General features: G+C 42.5%; 2 protein-coding genes across 6 annotated transcripts in view; one reads left to right on the top strand and one right to left on the bottom strand.

The window, feature by feature from the left end:
• Positions 1-4,214, bottom strand: part of urb1 (URB1 ribosome biogenesis homolog) — a 124,961-nt gene extending 120,747 nt beyond the window's left edge. For both annotated transcript variants that reach the window (XM_043701199.1, XM_043701201.1), the window contains exons 1-2: positions 4,133-4,214; positions 2,603-2,897 (exon numbers count right to left, since the gene is read on the bottom strand). In XM_043701199.1, coding sequence (XP_043557134.1) covers positions 2,603-2,735 — 133 coding nt within the window. In that variant the 5' untranslated portion in view covers positions 2,736-2,897; positions 4,133-4,214. The remainder of the gene's footprint in view (positions 1-2,602; positions 2,898-4,132) is intronic.
• Positions 4,215-4,216: 2 nt separating this feature from the next.
• Positions 4,217-13,232, top strand: part of n6amt1 (N-6 adenine-specific DNA methyltransferase 1) — a 23,648-nt gene continuing 14,632 nt past the window's right edge. For 2 of the 4 annotated variants that reach the window (XM_043701205.1, XM_043701202.1), the window contains exons 1-4: positions 4,217-4,290; positions 9,900-10,033; positions 10,911-10,997; positions 11,417-11,507. In XM_043701205.1, coding sequence (XP_043557140.1) covers positions 9,906-10,033; positions 10,911-10,997; positions 11,417-11,507 — 306 coding nt within the window. In that variant the 5' untranslated portion in view covers positions 4,217-4,290; positions 9,900-9,905. Of the gene's footprint in view, positions 4,321-4,377; positions 4,471-9,899; positions 10,034-10,910; positions 10,998-11,416; positions 11,508-13,232 lie in introns of those variants that run through there. The other 2 variants (XM_043701203.1, XM_043701204.1) reach the window with 2 other exon arrangements.

Here is a 13,232-nt window from a genome sequence, read left to right as displayed (position 1 = left end):
GCCATAATCCCCCATTCACAAGGCCCTGTCTTTCCAAATGCATGTATATCTTCTCCCTCAGAATCTTCTCAAGTAACTTACCTGCTACATATTTTAGGTTTACTGGTCTATAGTTGCCCGGTTTTTATTTGTAGCCCTTCTTGAATAACGGCACAGCATTCACTACCCTTCAATCCTCCAGGACTTCACCCGTTGGCTACCGGTGATGCAAAAGTACCAACCAGGGTCCCCGCTATTTCTTTCCTGTCCTCCTGCAGTGTTCCTGAATATGTGGGGAAAGTGAGGTCTGCAGATGCAGGAGGTCAGAGATGGAAATGTGTTGCTGGAGAAGCGCAGCAGGTCAGGCAGCATCTAGGGAACAGGAGAATCGACGTTTCGGGCATTAGCCCTTCTTCAGGAAACCAACTTTCCTCATTCCTGAAGAAGGGCTAATGCCCGAAACGTTGATTCTCCTGTTCCCTAGATGCTGCCTGACCTGCTGCGTTTTTCCAGCAACACATTTCCATCTCTGATCTCCAGCATCTGCAGACCTCACTTTCTCCTCCTTAGGAGACAGACATGTGCTGCAACCAACAGTGTACTATTCGTTGTTCAGTACTTCCCAGGAGCTGAAAAACCACGCCAAGTTCTTTGTGACCTGCAATACATTATCAATGAGGATTAGCACCTCACCAAGACCTTCCCCATACTTCCACTGCTTGCCTTTAAACAACCGCCAAACCTCAAACAGATCATTGTTCATAGCAAGCTGCCCGGCTTTCAGGACAACTCCATTAAACCCTGTCATGGTAAGCGCTGCAAGACTTGTCAGAGTGTGGACATGGATGCCACCATTATACGTGGGGACACCTCCCACCATGTATATGGCAGGTACTCATGTGACTTAGCCAACATTATCTACCTTATACGTTGCAGGCAAGGATGCCCAGAGGCATGGTACATTGGAGAAACCGAGCAAAGGCGACGGCAACGGATGAATGTGCACCGCACAACAATCAACAGACAGGAGGGTTCTCTCCCAGTTGGGGAACACTTCAGCGGTCCAGGACATTCAACGTCGGACCTTCGGGTGACCATTCTCCAAGGCGGACTTCAGGACAGGCAGCAGCGAAGTGGCTGAGCAGAGGCTGATAGCTAAGTTCCATACCCATAGGGAGGGCCTCAACTGGGACCTTGGATTCATGTCACACTACAGGTGACCACCATTGCACTATACACACACAGACACTCCTACCTACCTACACACACACACATCCTCTCAGAGACTGAGACACTCTACACTCACGCACACACATATACACTCTCTCTCACAAACACTCACAAACCCCAGACACACACACTCCCACACTCTCACATGCACCCCCTCAGAGACTTAAGACACTCACATACACTCTCTCTCACACTCACAATCCCCCAACCCAGACAAGCATATATTTTGTGGGGTGAATTTGTACTTGCAGAGTTACATTGTACTTTGCTCAAAAACTGCATGAATTCATGTAAAACTCTGTTATCTCACTTTTTAGGTTAGAATCAATCTAGACATCATGGCATAGACAGAACACAGGGGGCTAACACCTTCAACATATTATCTAGCTAACACCAATTGTTACAGTTAACCTGAGAATGCAACTTTTAAACAAAAGTTTTGTGATTTACACATTAAAGAAGTGAAACTATCATGGTATTCGAACAGATGAAAGACTCAACAGACAATCAAGGTATTTTTCAATGTATAATTTCAGTTATATCAGACTGTAAATCTTTGCTATAAATTCTGTGCCTTACAATTGTGTCCTCCACAACTACTTGATGAAGGACCGGCGCTCCGAAAGCTAGTGCTTCCAATTAAACCTGTTGGACTATAACCTGGTGTTGTGTGATTTTTAACTTTGTACACCCCTGTCCAACACCACCATCTCCAAATTGAGATTCTGTTGATATGAGATCTGATTGATATATTCAATATCATGAGAGTTCTGGAGAGAGCAAGTAGAAAGAAAGTGTTCCTTCTTATAAAAAAATCTAGAATGGGAGGGTATAGATACAAAGTACAATAATTAGTTAAAAAACAAAATATTCTCTCCCATACCTTTCCACCTCTTGGAAGGTACAATTCAGCAGTGTGATAGAATACTTCCCACTTGTATATATGGTGCAGCTCCAATAACACTCAAGTAACTTGACATCATCCAGGACAAAGACCATTTTATTGGCAACCCACCCACCACTTTCAGTATTAACTCCCTCCATCATGAACACTGCACACTGACAACAGAGTATAGTTCTACATGATACATTGCAGTAACTCGTCAAGACTGCTAACTGATAATCTCAGCCATGTAGAAGGACAGGGCAGCAGATACATATGATTACCATGATCTTTCCACAATGCGAGTGTTGACAAATTGCTGAATATCAATATCAATTTCAATACTTCACCATGTATATTGTATAAATGAATAATGACAGAGAAAGAATGAAACATTTTAGGAATACCCAAAATAGCAAGTGTTTCACTTTTGCAGTGGCTTGTGAGATATAAATTCTCATCACTTAGACTGAGGAAAGGTTTGATTATTCGCCACAGCCCAGTACTCACCTTTCTGCACTGTCTCAGGGCTTTGTAACATGCTTTTAAACTGAGTCCCTGTGAACTCCATGGCCGGTGTCTTGGCAGTTTCACTCTCATCCGCAGCTGCCTCCGAGTCACTTCTCTTCCGTTTCTTCGCCATCTTTGTATTTTTTTCAAATATGATGATGATAAAAGCAGCCTTTCTACCTTCTCATCAGACATTTAACATAACTCCACATGGCAGTTCCATGAGCGGAAGTGTCCGTCGCCGTTTACATTCCGGTTGAAGAACAGCTTTCCCTCCGTGACGTTCCTCTTGGGGCTGAACGGAAAGAAAACACAAACACCAGTCAACACTGCGCTCTTTGTAATAAATCCTTCTAAAGTACATTTCATTCAATTTACCTTAATATTCATTGTATCAAATATCGCTGAATAGTAAACACAATTGCATTCTTTAGAGTGATGTGGAGGTGCTAGTGTTCCACTGGGATGGACAAAGTTAAAAATCACACAACACCAGGTTATAGTCCAACAGGTTTATTTGGAAACACTAGCTTTCGGAGCGCTGCTTCTTCATCAGGTGGTTGTGGAGCAGGATCATAAGACACAGAATTTATAGCAAAAGATGCTTTAGAGTAGAGTTACTGTTTATGTTGAAAAATGTGTTGCTGGAAAATGCAGCAGGTCAGGCAGCATCAAAGGAGCCGGAGAATCGACGTTTCGGGCATAAGCCCTTCTTCAGGCACCTTGGAAGCTGCCTGACCTGCTGCGCTTTTCCAGCAACACATTTTTCAGCTCTGATCTCCAGCATCTGCAGTCCTCACTTTCTCCTTACTCTTTATGTTGACAATCCCAGTTCTAATTGAAAGACCCTTATCAGAAATATTCACTGTAAAGGAACTATCGTTGCACTATTTTCAGAAATCATTGAACACAATGTTTCATTCATTTATGGGACGTGGGTGTCGCTGAGTGGGCAGCATTTGTTGCCCATCGTTAGTTCCCTTGAGAAAGTAGTGATGAGTTACACAAACCCCCGCAGTCCATTTGTGTGGATCCACAATGTCTTTCGGGAGGGAATTCCAGGATTTTGACCCAGCCACAGTGTAGGAATGGTGATATATTTCCCAATCAGAATAGTGAGTAGCTTCGAGGGGGACTTTCAGGTGGTGGTGTTCCCATCTACCTTGTCCTTCTAGGCTCATAGAATCTCTGCAGTGCAGATAGAGGCCAATCGACCCATCGATCTATACTGACCCTCCGAAGAGGATCCCACTGCTGCTACTGAGTGTCAGTGATGGACGCACTGGATCTTGCCCCACTAGATTCTTGATGAAGGAGCAGTGCTCCAAATAAATCTGTTGAACTATAACCCTGGTGCTGTGTGATTTTTAACTTTGCCAATCAAGTCAATGCACCTGAAGCATTTCACTCAATATACAGTACTCATCAAATACATAAGCAAGCACAAACAGTGTAAGTTAAATGCATAACTAGACAGTTATGAAGAGAAAGCACTTTGTTTTACAAAAGGAACACATTAGATTTCAATACCAATTGTCGCTAATGGGTGACGCATGCGCGAACTCGCATCTGCTGGAATCGCATGAGCAACCGCGCAACCAAACGCATGCGCACTTTATTTCTTAACTTCGTCTGGTGTGGCCGAGGGAACCGGACAGGTGGAAGGGTCGCGCCAGGCCGTTCCCAGGGTAACCGCGGGGTTCCAAGCCGTTCCCAGGGTACCGCGGGGTTTGGGGGGCGCTCCAGGCTGTTCCCAGGGTAACCGCGGGGAGTGCTCCAGGCCGTTGCCAGAGCAACCGCTGACCTTGTGCCTGGGCTGACCGGTCCCTTTTCGGCTGAAGCGGGATGGCCTGGTCTCTCCTTGACGGGTTTGTCCTGGTCCTGGTTGCACGGCAGTGGGACCCCGGGGGGAGGCGGGGTGATGTGTTTCTCAGTCTGGGATGGGGTTAGGGAGTAACCGTCTCGGTGTTGATCTCAGTGAAGTCCTGGCCGTCTCTTGGTTGGTTCGGATCTCACCCAGTCTGCTTCAGTCAGGAAGGATTCATCCATTATTAGTGCTTCATTTTGATAGGAGAGGAAGGTGGTGTGAGAGCACTTCCTTACCTGCTTAAGATAGCGCCGGCTCACTGCAAGAACAGATGTAGTGACTTTCTTTGGGCAGTCAAAATGCTATCAACAAGATATTTCCAGTTAAAATCTAGTGAGGAATCAAACCTCAACAATGGGATAGTCTCTCAGTGGAAAATAGAAATGGCAGCCAGATTGTGGGCACGAAGAATGAATCTTATGTTAAGTGGGCATTTGTCAAAATTTAAAAGAATTCTGAAAAGGGACTCTCTAGTCAAGGGCACAGACAGGATACTCTGCAGCCGTGAGTGTGAATCTCGGATAATATGTTGCCTCCCTGGTGCCAGAGTCAAGGACATCTCAAAACAGTTGAAGTATACTGTCAAAGGGAACAGGAAGAATTTGGAAATTGTTGTACATGTTAGGAAGAATGACATAGCTGGGAAAGAGTTAAGGCTTTGCAGAGTGAATATAGGAGGTTAGGTAGAGGGTTAAAAAGCCAAACCTCAAATCTCTGGTTTACTCCTGGTGCCGTGCCCTAGTGAGAGTAGGAATAAAACGATAGGGCAGATAAATGAACAGCTGAAGAGATGGTGCAATGAATCAGATTTTTAAATTTTTAGATCATTGGGATCTCCTCTGGGGCAGAAAAGATCTGTTCAAAAGGAATGGGTTTCATCTGAATTGGAAAGGGACCAATATTCTGGTGGTAAGATTTGATAGGACTATTTCTGTAGTCTTTAAACTAGTGGTGAGGATGGGGGTTCCTAAGTAGCAGTGAAATAGAAGGGCATATGAGTATATAAAAAAGAGCAAGTTAATTAGAAAAGACAGACGAGAAAGTTAGTGAATGAGGTAACTTAAAATAATTAGACTGCATTTATTTCAATGTAAGGGGTCTTGCAGGTAAGGCTGATGAACTAAAGACATGTATGGCGACATGGGAATGGGACAACATTACAGAAGCTTGGCTGAGGGAAGGACAGGACTTGGCAGCTCACTGTTGCAGATTTTAGATGGTATAGGACGGATACAAAGGTAGGCAAGAGTGAAGGGGCAGTGGCATTTTGATTAAGGAAAACACTACTACTGAAGTTGTGGAAGAAATTGCAGGGTACCTAGCCGAAATATTTGTATCATCTATAATGCGGATGAAGTACTGGAGGGGGGCTAATGTTGAGCCTTTGTTTAAGGAATGCTGTAAGGAGAGCCCTTGGAACTACAGACATGAGAGTCTGGCATACAGGTAAAAGTCTGTAAAAAGGTTCTATGTAGTAGACTAATTAGTAAAGTTATTTCACATGGGATTCAGGGCGATCTTGATAATTAGATGCAAAATTAACTTGATGGTTGGAGTCAGTAGTGGTGGAAGGTTGTTTCTCAGACTGGAGGCCTGTGACCAGCAGTGTTCTACGCGGATCAGCACGTGTCCTGATGAAGGGCTTATGCCCAAAATGTTGATTCTCCTGCTCCTCTGATGCTACCTGACCTGCTGTGCTTTTCCAGCACCACACATTTAACTGCAGATGGAGTTTAATTTGGGTAAATGCAAGGTATTGCGTTTTGGTAAAAGAAACAAGTGCAGTACTTGTACAATTGATGGTAGTACTTTGGGTAATGTTGTATAACAGATCTACAGGTTCAGGTACAAAATTCTTTAAAATTTGCGTCTCATGTAGACAGGCTTGTTAAGAAGTTGTCTTGCACGCTTGCTTTCATTGCTCAGACCTTTTGAGTATAGGAGTTGGCATGGCATGTTGAGGTTGTAACAGGACATTGGTGAGGCCTCTTCTGGATTACTGTGTATGTTTGCCCTGCTATAGGAAGGATATTATTAAATTGGAGAGGGTACAGAAAACAATTAAGAGGATGTTGCTGGGAATGGGAGATTTAGTTATAAAGATAGGCTGTACCATTTTTCACTGGAGTGTAGGAGGTTGTTGGTTATCCTTATAAGGATTTATAAAATCGTGAGGGGCATAAATAAGGTGAAAGGTTTTTCCCCTGGGTGGTGAGTTCAAAACTAGGCGGCATATTTTTAAAGTAAGAGGAGAAAGTTTTGAAAAGGACAAGGCAAAATTTTTTTAGAGTGGTTTGTTTATGGAATGAACTGCCAGAGGAAGTGGTAGATATAGGTATAGTTACAACATTAGTGGGTGGCACGGTGGCACAGTGGTTAGCACTGCTGCCTCACGGCGCCAGAGACCCAGATTCAATTTCCACCTTGGGCGACTGTCTGTGTGGAGTTTGCACATTCTCCCCGTGTCTGCGTGGGTTTCCTCTGGGTGCTCCGGTTTCCTCCCACAGTCCAAAGGATGTGCAGGTTAGGTGAATTGGCCATGCTAAATTGCCCCTAGTGTTAGGTGTAGGGGAATGAGTCTGGGTGAGTTGCTCTTTGGAGAGTCGGTATGGACTTGTTGGGCCAAAGGGCCTGTTTCCACACTGTAAGTAATCTAATCTAATCTAATCTAATCTAATCATTTAAAAGACGTTTGGAAAAGTACATGAATAGGAAAGGCACGGAGTAGTTTGGGCCAAACACCGGCAAGTGGGATTCTTTGGTTTGGGAGCCTGGTCAGCCAGGGGTCTGTTTCTGTGCTGTATGACTCCATGACAACATACCTCTTTCTATTTGTTCTTCAGATTGGGCAAGAATGCATATTGAATCATTACTTTCATTAGTCAAGGCTTTGAGTACAAGAGAAAGGAAGTTATGGATTTGTACATAATGTTAAGACGTAGCTGGAATACTATGTCCAGTTCCAGTCACCAAGTTATAGGATGATGTGATTGCATTGGAGGGGATGCAGAGGAGATTCACCAGGAAGCTGCCTGGCCTGGAGCAATTCTGAAATGAAGAGATATTAGGTAGGCTGGGGTTGTTTTTTTTTGTGGCAGTGAAGGCCCAGGGTGACTCTTGCTAATGTGTACAAAATTGAGGGGCGTTGATAAGGAAAACACTTTGAACCATTATGATAAGGGTCAATAAGTAGAGGGCACAGGTTTAAGTTAAGGTACAGCAGATTTAAGGGAGTGTGAGGAAAGAGGGTGATTGGTATCTGAAACTCATTGCCTAAACATTTGGTGGAGATGGAAACCCTCAAGATATTGAAAAAGACATAGATGAAAACTTGAAATGCCATTGCTTACAGACCATGGGCCAAGTGCTGGAAATGGGATGTGAATAGATAGATGCTTGATGATGAGTGTTGTCACAGTGGGCTGAAGACCCTTCTGTGCTGTAAAGCTCTGACTCTACTGGTCAGAATAGCCTCAGCTGCAGTCTTTTAAGCAGGTTAGGTTCAGTTCTCACATTACCACCTTTATCTAGACCATGTGGCAGGTGAAAAGCTGGAGACTTTCCTCTTGATTTGTCTTTTTAGAATCGGTCTTTGTTCAGGAATGGTCAATAGAATCAGTCCAGCCTTCTTCCTGGGCTGCGTTTGATATCCTGAGTGTTGCCACTTTGGACAGGATTTTTGAGACTGGATCATGAAATATGTGGATTTGTGCTATTGAATAATCTAAAATCCAACTTTGTGGTGCAGTGGTAATATCCCCATCTCTGGACGAAGAGGCCCAGGTTCCAGTCCCACCTGCTCCAGGGATGTGTAATAGCATCTCTGAACAGTTCAATTAGAAAATATCTAAAATTCAACACTATTGATAATGGAGAAAAATGGCATTTCACAGGTAGTTAAAACAATGGATCCTGCTGCAAAGAAGGATGATTCTAAAGCTTAGTTAAAGAGGTGGGTTGAAGGAAATTCTTTAAAAGAAGACAAGAAGGTGGTCGAGTTTAGAGAGGAAATTCCGAGCAGAGATCTAGATGGCTGAAGGCATAAGTGTCATTGGTGGGATATGATTGGTACACAAGGAAGCAGAATCAGACAAAATCAGTCTGGACAAGTTGCATTCTTATTATTACTCACACACATTATCTTTATTTTTAATTCATTCATTGGCATTACTGACAGTGCCAGCATTTATTGTCCATCCCCTTGAAGGTAGTGGTGAGCTGACGTTTTGAATTGACACTGCTACACTGCCATGAGGGAGTATCAAATATCCCCATCCTCAATCATGTTGGAGCCCTGCACATCTGTGCAAAAGATCAGGCTGAAGCATTCACAACAATTTTCAATCAGAAGTGCCCAGTGGATGATCCATCTCCGCTTCTTCCAAGAGATCCCAGCACCTTAGATGCCAGTCATCAGCCAGTTCAATTAACTCTGCGTGAATCATGAAACAGCTGGAGGTACTGGAAACAGCAGTGACTATGGGACTAACTATATTCTGACAATAGTGCTGATGATTTGTGCTCCAGCACTTTCTGCATCTGTACTCAAACTGATCCGATACAATTACAAAGCTAGCATCTGCCTGACTTTGTGGAAAATTGCCTAAATTAGGCCTGAACAGAAAAAGCAGGACAAATCCAACCTAGCCAATTACTGGGCAATCATAAAATCCAGGCAGTGCAGAAGCTAGCCATTTGGCCTACCGAGTGTGCACTGACCCTCCAAACACCATCCCAAACAGACCCAAAGGACCCTCAGCAAGTGACATCTTTGGAGAGAAATAGAGTTAACATTTCGAGTCTGGTATGACCTTTTCCTTTTTTACAGAATGGTTCTGAAGAAGTGTAGCAAAAGTTTGATTCTCAAAGATGGTTATTCTCTAGTAATATATTCCAGGGTTGTTAGATTGAAATATGGGATCCTGATGCTTTGCATCCTTATACACTCTAAAATGTGAACTTAAATTAAGAATATTTCTTATTGAATATTGGATGTTGCCCAGTGTGTAGGGGTCACCGTATAAGGAAACTGGCTGGCCATTTAGGACTAAGATGAGAAATTTCTTCACTCAGTGATGAGTCTGGAATTCTCTGCAGTTGAGGAAAAATGTTGAATGTTTTCAGGGAGAAGTTACATATGATTATTAGGTCTAAAGGGATCAGAAGGTATGGGCAAAAAGCAGTAACAGTTTACTGAGATGGATGATCAGCCGTAATCATGTTGAATGCCAGAGCAGATTCAAAGTGGTGAAAAATCTACTCCTATCGTTTTGTATTTCAATGTCCACATTTCTATCAAGTGATTTCTATAAGGTCCTGCCTCCAATGTTATGCTAATTTGAGATTATACCAAGGTAAGGAATAAACTACTTGTGTCCTCAGCCAAATCTAACTACAGAAGAGAGAAATTTGTTCACTTTCCTTTTACAGAGAAGGATGTTTTCAACACCTTTCAGTCCACATGTTGGCCATGGAGAATATGCTGATGTGTATGATCCAGCAGAAGATACATTCCTATTAATGGATGCCTTGGAAAAAGATGTAAAGGAGATAAAGCAACTCTGGTACATTTTTATCTGAAGAATAACAATATGAACTACCTAAAAACGTTTTCCTATTTTCTCGGTATAGTAATGTGCCTTATCATTGTGCATTGATGACTTAACTGTTTTTCTGATTGCTCGGTTTTTCATAGCACATCCAATGATATGGCTTTTTTTAAGCAAGGTGACAGTGTTACGTTTACATGAGACGTTAACATAGGTATTTCAGAGACTTCAGAAATAAATAGATGCTGAGTTCAAGAAGGGGATAACCAGTAGCTTGATCAGAAGCTTTTAAGGGAGTATATACATAATGTGGGACCAGGGTAGAGAAGGACATAGTTATTATTGAATGGCATTTAAAACAAGGCGCATTAGAATTTTAAGTTAAGGCGTTAGGAAACTTGGAGTCAATATAGGTGATAAAGGTAGATGGAACTTAGTATAGCATAAGACACGGCAGTATTTATTTGAGATGAGCTGAGGGGAACAAAATGAGGAAAACTGGGAAAAGTGCAAATATTTTATTGAATGATTCTTACAAAAGTTTCAAAAAAGAAAACATTTAATTAAAAGCAAAATGTATTTGATTGATTTGAGGGCTGATACATGCCTCTGGAGCCACAAGTTGTCAACCCCTCATCTAAATGTATATCGGGGAAGAGATTCACAACTTTTTTACGACTGATCAAATCTTAACCGTGAAGTTATGTTTTAAACATTGTTTTGTCATTCGGTATACATTTTTGGCATACAAACTTCTGCAGTATTAATTATCAAAAAACCTATTAACTTCTTTTGTATATGATCAAATAGTTAATTCTGTGAACAAGTTGTTTTACATAGGAAGTGGGCAGAATTTGTACTATTACAATGGAAAATAACGTTATTTTTCCAGTCCCAGGATCTGCCTTGAGGTTGGTGCAGGATCTGGTGTTGTCTCTGTATTCCTAGCTTCTATTATTGGACCTACCTCATTTTATCTGTAAGTAGGTAATTTGGCAGTTTTTGTTTATTGTGCAGTAATTAATGTGATGTCAAAACTTCATATTCATGGACTACAACTAAAATGAAATAAGAAATGCATGAGCTCCTGTTTGTACTAAAGAGAAGCTGTCATAGGTAAATACTGGACAAGGCTGGCATGTGGAAAGGGTCAGATAGGAGGTGTGTCCTTCCACAGGGAATAGTGTGTTGGCTCTTAATGATTGGTATTTATCGCAACATTAACATTCACTTTGGCATCCTGCTCAACAGCTTCTTACAGAGTTGAGTTTGGTTTTTGAAGAGATAGATGATTTCTACTCAAAAGTTTTAACTACTGAGAAATTTGGTGACAGAAACAGTAGCAAAAGGTGAAATTTGAACTTTGATATGTGTCTTTTAATTGCTTTTGATTCATAGATGTACAGATATTAACCCTTTGGCTGCTTCTTGCTCAGTGGAAAGTGCAAGATGTAATGGAGTGAACATCCAACCAATCATTACTGACTTGGTAAGTTGTGATTTCCAGATGGATTAAAAATCAAGCATTGCAGTTCAGAGACTGCTCAATGATCTTTGTCAATAGCATTCTATTCGTGGCACCACTTGTCATTTGTCCTTCCCCTTAGAAGTGTAATTGGCAATATGACTGATGCAGTTGGCCTATTTAAAGGTCTGAAAGCAATTTGCTGAATGTTGCAATATGAGAGAAATGATCACATATGTTAAATCCAAGGGGTGGAATTTGCCCAGCCTTTGGCGTCAGCAATGGTAAGTTGGGAAAGTATGGAGAGAATGAAAAGAGATTGACGTTGAGGACGCCCCAGGGTAGATAAAAAGGCATTTGGTACGCTTGCCTTCATTATTCAGTCCTTTTGAGTATAGGAGGTGCAAAGTCAAGTTGAGGTTGTACACGACATTGGTGAGACCTCTTCTGGAATACTGTGTCTAGTTCTGGTCACCCAGAAGCTGGAGAATGTTCAGAAGCGATTTACCAGGATTCAAAGTTTGCGTAAAGATTTGTAGCTCGAGTGCCAATGTTGTGGTTGTGGGTATGTTCGCCGAGCTGGGAAATTGATTTGCAGACGTTTCTTCCCTGTCTAGGTGACCTCTTCAGTGCTTTTGAGCCTCCTGTGAGGCGCTGCTGTACTGTCTTCTGGAATTTATTTGGTTCTGTTCTTGCTGCTACCAGTTCTTTGTTGTTATGGCCGGTATATTGGGTCTAGGTCTATATGCTTGTTGATGGAGTCTGTGGATGAGTGCCATGCTTCTACAAATGCTATGGCTATTTTCCTTGTCCTATGATCGTTCTGTTGTCCTAGTCGAATTTATGGTCCTTGTCATCTGCGTGCATGGCTACTAGGGACAGCTGGTTGTGGCGTTTAGTGGCTAATTCGTGGATGTGGATTGCTAGTTGTCTGCCTATTTGTTCTATATAGTGTTTTGTGCAGTCTTTGCAAGGAATCTTGTAAATGACCTTAGTCTCGCACTTGATGGGTGTTGGTCTTTTGTCGTGATGAGTTGTTGTCTGAGCATGCCTGTCAATTCATGAGTTTTTTACATAGGGTAACGTGGCTAGTGCGTTGGGTCACAAGTGAGGTGCCGGAAGACTGGAGGTTGGCAAACGTGGTGCTACTGTTTAAGAAGGGCGGTAAAGACAAGCCAGGGAACTATAGGCCGGTGAGCCTGACCTCAGTGGTGGGCAAGTTGTTGGAGGGAATCCTGAGGGACAGGATGTACATGTATTTTGAAAGGCAAGGACTGATTAGGGATAGTCAACATGGCTTTGTGCGTAGGAGATCATGTCTCACAAACTTGATTGAGTTTTTTGAAGAAGTAACAAAGAAGATTGATGGCAGAGTAGTAGATGTGATCTATATGGGCTTCAGTAAGGCGTTTGACAAGGTACCCCATGGGGGACTGATTAGCAAGGATAGATCTCATGGAATACAGGGAGAACTAGCCATTTGGATACAGAACTGGCTCAAAGGTAGAAGACAGAGGATGGTGGTGGAGGTTTGTTTTTCAGACTGGAGGCCTGTGACCAGTGGAGTGCCACAAGGATCGCTGCTGGGTCCTCTACTTTTTGTCGTTTATATAAATGATTTGGATGCGAACATAAGAGGTACAGTTAGTAAGTTTGCAGATGACACCAAAATTGGAGGTGTAATGGACAGCGAAGAGGGTTACCTCAGATTACAACAGGATCTGGACCAGATGGGCCAATGGGCTGAGA

This window comes from Chiloscyllium plagiosum, chromosome 12 (genome assembly GCF_004010195.1).
Source record: "Chiloscyllium plagiosum isolate BGI_BamShark_2017 chromosome 12, ASM401019v2, whole genome shotgun sequence".
NCBI classification, from domain to species: domain Eukaryota; kingdom Metazoa; phylum Chordata; class Chondrichthyes; order Orectolobiformes; family Hemiscylliidae; genus Chiloscyllium; species Chiloscyllium plagiosum.
This window is presented reverse-complemented; position numbering and strand designations above follow the sequence as displayed.